Source organism: Olea europaea, chromosome 18 (genome assembly GCF_002742605.1).
Source record: "Olea europaea var. sylvestris chromosome 18, O_europaea_v1, whole genome shotgun sequence".
NCBI classification, from domain to species: Eukaryota; Viridiplantae; Streptophyta; class Magnoliopsida; order Lamiales; family Oleaceae; genus Olea; species Olea europaea.
Window position 1 is genome coordinate 19,057,141 of NC_036254.1, and position 9,828 is coordinate 19,066,968.

Here is a 9,828-nt window from a genome sequence, read left to right on the forward strand (position 1 = left end):
GTATTGGAAACTCAGCTATCCTTAGTACCTCAGCTCTCTGATAACAGAAAATATGTATGTAGTTCGTTAAAATAATTGCATATCAAATTCAATGATCTGTGTCAACCAAGGTTGCATACTGAAATGATATTGAAGTAAAAGTGACAGAAAAAGAAAGATGAAATTTTTTCACCTGAATGAGGTAAGGCAAATCAAATTTGCAGATGTTATAACCAATTATAATATCTGGGTCCACTTCACGAATAAAATCCTGCATTGAAAATAAAAATTAGAAAACAGAATGGATATGTTTCCACTACTTATACAGTGGATTTTAAGAAAGGAAAACACTGCTGCATGACATTATGAAAAGGAGAAACTAGAAAATATTTTTCAACCTCATAGCATCTTTTTATTTTTAAGACAAAAGGTTATAACTCTCATTAATTATTTGGTAAATCCCTTTCCACACTAAATTTTACCGAATTTCCACTAACCTTGCCCTTGGTTGTAATTAATATGTAAACATAACATACATTAGAAAGTAAAAAGCAATATAAAGGTATAAGAAGTTAAAAACTAAAGTTTCTGAAACACATAATCAAAGTCGTCAAGAGAACATTCTGGACAGCTCAGAAGAAAATTAAAAGGCACAATAAAAAATTGCACAAATGACACTATCTTCTATAATTTTGCCTCGAGTACAAGATTTTATCCATGCGCAAGATTTCTGCTAAAATCTTACCCTCCAAGCTAATAGAACTTCTTTTTCTGTCTCAAATGACATGACATCAACACCAACAATTGGTGCGCAGGACTGAAGGGTCATTACATTACGAACAAACGGCTGATCCTCTCCTTGCAAGGTAACCAGATTGGACACCTGGAAAACAAGAAATTTATGGTGGCAACCAACAGCTTAAGGACAGCAGCATACCATATAACACCAGTTCTCTAAATATAAATTAGAGATGAATTCACTATAGACCTGGATGACAGGATCATGAGTGGGCTCGGGAAAAAGACCTTTACGACCAGCACACTCAATGTCAAAACTTAATATGCGAAATGGTGCCATCTTTGAGAACCCCCCTTCAGGAGCATGGCTGATCAAGTCTGAAAAACTGAGACGATTCATTAAGGAATTTTTTATTTTTATTTTTTACAAAAAACAAATCCTAAATAAAACATACAAGCTTCCATGCTTAGCCACTACAAAACTTTAGTGCAAGGATACAGACAATCAAACTCTAATTGGGAATAGGAGAGATTGCGAGCTGTCTTTTTATGTTTTCCAACTGGAACTTCTATCCAATTGCCACCGACAATGTTGCGGTCAATCATGAAACGGAGAGCAAAAAGAACATTACTCTCATATGTCATAAAACTCTTCATACCGAGTCCATCAATTTGTATGCCTCTATCAAGGATACCTGCCCAAATGCACATTTTAGATGGGCCGAGAGCAATAAGAAATGCAAGAAATAGATCATATACTCAGCCCCTTTAACTTTTAAAAAAAAATGCATCTGCACTTAACCTTTCGTGGCATATGCTTCTACAATATCTAAATACTATCAATTATCTCTATTTAATGATGCTGCGTACAACAATGCAGTCAATTCAAGAATACTTACTGCGAATTGATAGCAACTACAGGCAAAACCTATGGACCTCACACGCACATCTAACAAATAAAGAGATGAAATGCCAAGCAACTGGAAAACTACCAGCACTAGTAAAATAATGTTGTAGAGCATAAGAAAATCTAAATTATACCACGGCAGCTAGCAACCATTGTTGGCAATGCCACAACAATCTTAAGGAAGGGCTGAGAACTCTGTTGTTGATAATACATGATGCTTCTTCTCTGAACAAGTTCAATGCGGCGAACAAATTTTGGAACCTTGCTGTTTCTGTTTGCTTCTCTCATCCTACCCTGCATTAAACATGCCAACAACAGAAGAATGCAACCAAACAAGTGAACAAAGTCACAGATGGAAGTATATTATTTAAAAATACAAGATTATCAGCAGAATTGAAGAGATTACCTCGAGAGCTTGATGAAAGTGCGAGATATCATCAGGGCTCATTCCAGGAGGACAACTGATGTAGAAATATGGTTCAAATCCATGTACACTACAGCAAACACTATGCCCTGGCCAACACGCAAAACAATTAATGTTTAGAAATGCATAACACATAATATCATTTAATAACCGTATGCAAATGACCAGCGTGATTTCTTCAAGTATCTCGTACAATCGAGATTATTAATTGCATATCAGACTTTGCAACACAATAAATTGATGAACAAGTCCAACAGTTAGGGTTCAAATATAAACATAACTATTTGAAGCCAGAGTATTAACTTTCTTGGGGGAAAGAATCCAATCAATCAGTAGGCACAGTAATAAGTTGGTATCAGATTTTATTGTGAAACAAAAGAAATGATTCACAACTTAGATCTTTACTTTGCTCTTATATGCTGGAACATGAAACAAGAACAATTATACAGAAGAAAGTAACCAACATCTCTAACTTTCAGAACAATTACAAGCACTGCCTAATTTCATACAATGATTAACCATCACAGCAAATTTAACTTCAAATTTCAAAGTGCTATGATCTCTTCTTCAAGCCAACTCTCTTCATCAACCGTTCAAACAAAATATACTTTTCCCCCATTAAGATTAACTTCCACCCATGTAACTAACTTACCTGTTTGTATATTTTATGAGTTTAAAATTGTGATTCACTCTATAAAGTTTAATTTCTTTCATGGTATTGAGAATGCGGGCTCCTGGTACAGAGTTGAGGTATAGAGAGCCAACCTTCCTTGGTTACACCAAATATCCTGATAATTGCAGCTGGACCTGAAGAGTTTGGTAGCAATTCTTTGTGGCTATCGCCAATCACATAGTCAATCTCCAACTGCTGAAATACTTGATAATACAAGGGGGAAAAAAAGTTATACCACAAATCCCATCACAACTTCCAATGAAAAATCTGACCTTTCCTTTCCAACCCTAATTTTTAATACATTTGGAGCAGTTATAATTGGCAATATCAAGGAACGGTAATAAGGCATGAGATTGAACATAACATGTAACTTATGCAGCAAATTGTACCTTGCTAACAAAAAAAGGGGTAAAAGGGATAGCAATAGAAAAAATGTATAAACGTTGTGCTGCAAATATTGAATTTTAGTGAAATGTGCAACTAATGGTTATGGTAAATTTAATTTAAAAAGTCAATATTAGGAGTTCCAGTGCAAATAGATGTCTTATGGATACGTTTCGACCTAAAATGTTAGTGGAATATTAGCAAGTTGATTGTAGAACAGGGTCTGTTGACGCTTATGCTTCACTGATCGTACAATTTCCAGAAAGCCCCAATTTTTTAAAACCCTGGAAGCCATATGTCTTTCGAATTTCCCTTGTGACCAAGGTACGAGAATTGGAGCGCATGGTACGTTGGCAGCAGCAGAATCGAAGTGTTTTGGGTTCTATTTCGTTACTTAGTACTTACTAATGTTCTGAGACTGATTGAGGTATGATGAAGAGAGCGCAGGACGTTTCCACTTCGCTAGACGCTCAGATATAGTGCGGCGCTGCGAGTCTTCCTCCTCGTACTGAAGAAGGGTTTCCTCTAGGAAAACGTCTTCGTCAAACTCCTCTTCTTCCGTAGATGTGCGCTGTTTCTGCTGGGGTGACGGCGTCGCAAGCGCCGGAGTAGGTGGCACTGGGCGCTTCCGGGTGTTGCCGTTGGTGCCCATGGGCTGTGGGAGGGAAATGTGAGCGTGATTCCCGCCAGTTTTGGGAGGACCGCATATTTATATAGGCGGTCTGGAAACCTTGGTCATGGAGACTGGGATTCACGTGAGCGTCACGTGATTCAAAAATCCTTGAATAGTTAACAAGAGCAGCCCAACTCAAATAGTGCAGTGAAGGTTTATGACTTTTGCTTTGCATCCTCATTTATTAAGGAATTGTTTAAGTCACATTATTTTTAAAAAAATACATTTTTCAATAGTGATTTGATACATTCTTTAGTAAAATAATATTACACGCAGATTTAAAATTTTTCTTTACTTTTTAACCACACATTTTTCATTGATTCAAACTGAATAATGCATTTTTTTCTTAGAATATAGCTCGAATATGGGCTAATCTTTTAATCAATTAACATCTCATTTCTATCCAAATATTCTATTATCGTGTTATGGCAAGAGGGACAAAAATTTTGTTAACTTATATTTATTAGGCCCTACTTGTTTCTCATTCTTTAGCAAAAAAAATGAAAAATGACCATTATCCATCACACAAGTCACCATATTTGACTTTATCTCTCTTGTTTGAATCCTGTAACAACTATATTTTTCATTCTTATTCTTATAAGAATATGAATCAAATAGGGGCTTACTATTTTTTATTTTTTTGCTTATTTGAAAATATGAGGGAAATAAGTTTGTTTATAAATCTTTATGAATTTTTGGATGAAAATCATCGTCGAAGACAAGATGTTCTAATTAATGAAAACAAAAAATAACTTGGGGAAATACATGTCATATAACAAATGTTGAGACCTCCAATTGCAATTAAAATGGAGTATATCGAATAAAAATTATTAGATAAATATAACAAATATTTTGCTTAAATTGGTTGGGTCACCGGTCACCCTATCTATGATCAAACATAAATTACACTGTTTAATTCATGTGTTATAAAGCAAACCAAAGCAAAATAACCAAAAATGTACAAGTTATTAACCTTGTTATATATATATCTATACTTCTTAAGGCTGAAAATTCAAGGTAATGGACATAGACAATATAATGTATAATATATTAACTTCGTCCAAAGCTAAAACTGAATAATGTAAGGTAGAAATTTCAACATGTAAAATATAAACAAACGGTCTCTTATTTCGCCCTCAATGTATGAAAACTTCTATCTTGCTTGTGACAACTGTATAGCTTCTTGGTTATAAGTAGAATCTTCAGCCCAAATGAACTGGTGGGATAAAAGCGAAAATTCTTGGTATCTTACTTTTTCTAGTTGCTCCCACTCAGCCCATCGCTCTGCCAAACCCACTCCCTGCAGCATGTCAACGACTTCTACCATCCTCGGACGATCTTCTGGTGAACCTTGGGTGCAAAGCATAGCGACTTGTAGAATTGTCTTGACTTCTTCAAGATCATAACCATTCAAGTTCTCATCAACAATGTCCTCAATCTTATCCTCTCTTAATAATTTTTTGATCTGGAAATATATCAAATTAATTATCGAAAATCGCTTAGCATTCGATATATATCTTGACCAGGAAGAATAGAGCAAGCAGAAAAACTATCCAAATGTAAAATTACAGAGAGGATATACATGTTGAAGATTTAAATTAATAAGTTGACTTCTCTATAATTAATTAAGCTTTTAGATAATGTCATTCAACATCATATCAAAGCATGCAAAGGTCCAGAAGTTAACTCACGTTGCCTTTGCTATATTAATACCATGATTCTGTGAGCAGCATGCCTAAGTTTACATATACAACTCCAGTAAATTTTAATTTACTTTAGCTAAATCATCTTGAGTAGATGCAATACTAGAAAGAAGGCTATTTGTTCTTCAAACGATTTTTTGAATTAGTTTTAACAATTGTACGCACAAACCATAAAGTTAATTTTCAATACCGAAGGAAATTGTTCTGAAACTTGACGAGAAGGAATCCCCCAACTTGACCTGTTGTTTCATGTATATTCAATATAGACATAATATAATGTTCCAAAGAGAACCTTCAAACTAGAAATCTTATGGCCAAACTCTACAAACTCGTGTAGGTGTATGTTTTTCAAGGCTTGATTTCAGTTCGTTTGCAACAATTAGTGGACAAATACAAGAAGCAACAAAGAAAGTCTGATTGCAAAATTTAATTTCAGAAAATAGTGAAACAGAGCTTACGTGATCCAGCAGCAGAACCTCCTCCTCCTCTTCAAGACGGGAGAAATCTATTGCACGCTGGCCAGTTACTAGTTCTAGAAGAGTTATACCATATCCAAAGACATCCGTCGCTTCGGAAGATTTTCCTGTAGACAAATACTCGGGGGCAATGTGTCCCATAGTTCCACGTATTTGAGTGGTAATGTGTGTGAGCTTTGTGTCCAATAGTTTTGCCAACCCAAAATCTCCAAGGACAGCTTCAAAATCATCATCGAGAAGGATGTTTGCAGCCTTCAAATCACGGTGAATGATCTTAGGGTTGCAATGCTCATGAAGGTACTCCAGGCCATGGGCTGCACCACAGGCTATCCGCTTTCTTGTTGGCCAGTCCAGGCCTTTCTCCCCAGGTTTTAAATCTGTCATGCTCAAAAGATTTTGAGTTTTCAGTGAAGCACTTTGTACACATTTATGACATGTAAATAAAAGAGACTAAATAATTCTGAAGTGCAAAATCATTCACCAGTCACCATTAGTTCCTTCAAGTATAGTGTTGTTCTCTAATTTAATTTATCTTGCAATAAAAAGTGATGGAATGGTGCAGAACACGTTAAATACTATTAATATCAATCTTGCCATAATGATAAAATTAGAAAACAATACAAAAAATTATATGAGGATATAGAATGTCTTTATTTCAGAATATAATTAGTAACGGCTATTTTGCGCACACTTGAGTAGTGAAGAGTGAACAGATTCTCCTGCAAGGAAAGGTGGTTTCCATAGCAGCATCCACAACTAATTTGCATCTACTTGGTGGGGGTGGGATTACTAAAATATATCTTCATATTCGTTCTTTCCTATTTTTACGAGTCTTGGGATTTTATGCTCTCTCAGCCTAAAGGCAGACCATTGACGAAAAAAGGCAACTAAGTAAATTGTCATGAGGAGTACCTCTTAAGCGATACGCAACACTGAGATTCTGCATAAATGGGTAAACAAGAATTCTCTCTGTACAGGTTGTACAAAACCCAATTAATCGAAGCAAGTTTTTGTGAACTGCAACACTTATCAAGTGAACCTCCCGTAAAAAGGCATCCACTCCACCAGGACTACGATAGTCCATTAGGCGTTTCACAGCAACTCGGGTGTTGTCTGAAAGGATACCCTTGTATACTTTTCCAGAGCCCCCTTGTCCAATAATGTTGCTTTCACTAAAATTCTCTGTTGCTAGCTGAATTTCCCGCAATGAAAACCGTCTGAGTTGTCCAAAGGAAATTTTGCACTCATCTTCACCTGAGTGAAAATGTGAGCCATACATCAATCTAAGTGGAGTTGAGAAGAATCTCTAAGCATACTACAGTTCAGATAAGAGGATGCAGAGATCTATAATTGACATCAACTTAAACAAGAGGGGCAGATAACTCCCAGTAGTAAAAAGGACGAAAAATTTTGGAATACGCAAATAAACAAATGCACACACCAATTATCTAGTTTCTCTGAAGTATTAATGTATCCAACCCCTGTTACACTGTTTTCTTATTTATTTGAGTCTTTGATTCCTGTGCATCAGAAGTTGAAATTCCAATATTCCTTTTAAATGAATAAGCAAGAGTAGGAAATATTTTGAAATAATTTCAATCCATGATTTAGCTTTGACACCAACAAACACGTGGAGAGCCAATACCTCTCCCAGCAATCTTTATATATATTACGTTGTGTACTCAAAAAAATTAAAATAATATATAATTCGAAGAAAAATTACCTGCAACATCAACAAATATATCACTTTTCGGTTTATGCACCCGATGGAATCGGTAGGCAAAGACAGCCCCAAGTAACAGGAGAGCAAATACACAAATGCTTGCTATGGTAATGGAAACTTCAAATTTTGATTTTCTATTAGAAACTGCATTGATATCTGGAGTCAGTTTTCTGTTCTTCTTTTTCTCCACAAGAAGAATAATAATCTAATAAAACCGAGAATGCCACTGCGAAAATAAACAAAACCTTGGGTGGCGGAATTTGGAACACAAGGGTGCTGGAATTTGTTTCCACATGTAAGATGCGTGCCTGTGAAACTGAAATGTGACACTTAAGACAGAAATGAACAAGTGGAGGTACCAAAAATAAGATGACAAGTTCGGGTCTCAATAGAGCTCAAACTGATGTAGACAACAAATTAACTTAACAACTAGAATCTATTTTATCGTCCTGACTGTTTCTACTGTACCGTTATCATGGACAAAATGTCCCTCAAAACTTCATCCCAGGAGCTCTTCCTAAAATGCTTCTCTAAGATTACAATCTTACTTCTAGTTCATACTTCATGTTAATGTTCATAGCATTTCAAAAATCAAGCCACGACAAAAAGGAAATCCATAATCACACTTGAGGATTAATCATGATAATTTCAAAGTTAACAAGCATTATCCATAACAAAATTATAGGCCCATGATGACCGTAGAATCCCAACACGCCTAATATTTCGCGGTACTGACAAACTTAAATGAAAAGATCATGAATTCATTTTGAGCAAGATACTGTAAAGCATGATAATAGTTTCCTTAGACTTAATTGAAATTATAATTTAATAAAAACGCAAAAAAGCTGGAGAAATTTCATGACACCTGTACGAATTTAGCATGCAATTGTTAGGACCTAACACAAATTGCAACTGTTCCAAAATTCTGATTCTACAGTAAATTTAAAGATTATAAGAACATTTAATAAGAAAAACACTTACTCAAAGATGGGTTTTGAAAACAATTCTGTAGGAATTCTCCCTGACAAGTTGTTGGATGAAAGATTCCTGCAAGCAGAAAATTTCACTAGTAGTATAAACATGGGAAAGATAGAGTGGCTCTTGAATAACATTCATTAAGACTTCTTACAGTTCCAATAAGCCTGAGATATTTAGAAGCGATTCAGGGATAGGTCCACTTAAATGATTTCCACTCATAACCCTGATTGATGAAGAGTTCCAAAATTTTCACTTCAGCACATATAAGATGTACATGAAATATGAATGCTAAATTTTTAATGGGTGAGCATTAAAACTTACAAATGTTTCAGGTTGGAAAGTTGACCCCAGGTTGCTGGAATGGAGCCATTGAAGTTATTGTTTGCCAGATTTAAATTCTGAAGATTCAACATGCTTCCAAGATAATCAGGTAAGGGACCAGAAAGATTATTATCATGTAGATCCCTGCACAGATGGAAAGCACCTAAGGTATTTCTCAAAGTGAATAATTAGGCACAAAATGACATCCCAGAAGAGATGGCGTCATGGGTTAAAATTATCCTTGCGGTTTCGTCATCTTCTAGACAACAAGAAAAGCTTAGTTCCTGATACAGTTTGGCTATAAAAATCCTTTTTTACCACTCTACTTGGCACTGTTTCCATTGAAAAGTCCAATAAAACCAAGTCATTTTGCAACCATCCCATACTAATTTTGGTCTCTTCTTCATGTCTATGCAAAATTTATCCTGGATTATTGTGACCTCCAGCTGTTATCTTTTTCCTCGTTTCTTATTTTATCATTATAGTATGGTTACAGATCCACGTCACATTCTCATTTTGGCTATATATTATGGTAAGATGCTAGGTGAGATAAATAAAAAGAATCTTGAACAATGTACTAAAGGTGAGAAATTTAAGAAACCGTTGTCTAATTTAAAGAATATCTTCATTTTAATGTTTTTCAGAAGAGAGATTTTTTAAGCCTTGAACTATATCAACAGCAGACAAGCATAAAGGTCCAAAATGGTAAAAGTTTTCATTGATATGTATTGCAAGAATCGGATCTTAATCCATATGCAAATGCAAGTTGGGGCTTCTCAATACCCCCCCCCCCCCCCCCCCCCCCCCCCCCCCCCCCCCCCCCAAAAAAAAAAAAAAAAAAAAAAAGAA

At 35.5% G+C, this 9,828-nt stretch overlaps 2 protein-coding genes across 5 annotated transcripts in view; both read right to left on the reverse strand.

Annotated features, from left to right (window-relative positions):
- The window catches only part of LOC111366829 (DNA polymerase delta catalytic subunit), a 20,692-nt gene extending 16,893 nt beyond the window's left edge, over positions 1 to 3,799 (reverse strand). Inside the window, exons 1-9 of the mRNA XM_022987524.1 lie at positions 3,511 to 3,799; positions 2,814 to 2,924; positions 2,031 to 2,137; positions 1,759 to 1,918; positions 1,217 to 1,412; positions 968 to 1,103; positions 725 to 862; positions 173 to 250; positions 8 to 37 (exon numbers count right to left, since the gene is read on the reverse strand). Coding sequence (XP_022843292.1) covers positions 8 to 37; positions 173 to 250; positions 725 to 862; positions 968 to 1,103; positions 1,217 to 1,412; positions 1,759 to 1,918; positions 2,031 to 2,137; positions 2,814 to 2,924; positions 3,511 to 3,757 — 1,203 coding nt within the window. The 5' untranslated portion in view covers positions 3,758 to 3,799. The remainder of the gene's footprint in view (positions 1 to 7; positions 38 to 172; positions 251 to 724; positions 863 to 967; positions 1,104 to 1,216; positions 1,413 to 1,758; positions 1,919 to 2,030; positions 2,138 to 2,813; positions 2,925 to 3,510) is intronic.
- Positions 3,800 to 4,741: 942 nt separating this feature from the next.
- The window catches only part of LOC111367681 (probable LRR receptor-like serine/threonine-protein kinase At5g63710), a 9,030-nt gene continuing 3,943 nt past the window's right edge, over positions 4,742 to 9,828 (reverse strand). For all 4 annotated transcript variants that reach the window (XM_022988672.1, XM_022988673.1, XM_022988674.1 and 1 more), the window contains exons 5-12: positions 8,980 to 9,123; positions 8,810 to 8,881; positions 8,662 to 8,727; positions 7,926 to 7,996; positions 7,681 to 7,824; positions 6,870 to 7,211; positions 5,940 to 6,334; positions 4,742 to 5,243 (exon numbers count right to left, since the gene is read on the reverse strand). In XM_022988672.1, the coding sequence (XP_022844440.1) occupies positions 4,932 to 5,243; positions 5,940 to 6,334; positions 6,870 to 7,211; positions 7,681 to 7,824; positions 7,926 to 7,996; positions 8,662 to 8,727; positions 8,810 to 8,881; positions 8,980 to 9,123 (1,546 nt within the window). In that variant the 3' untranslated portion in view covers positions 4,742 to 4,931. The remainder of the gene's footprint in view (positions 5,244 to 5,939; positions 6,335 to 6,869; positions 7,212 to 7,680; positions 7,825 to 7,925; positions 7,997 to 8,661; positions 8,728 to 8,809; positions 8,882 to 8,979; positions 9,124 to 9,828) is intronic.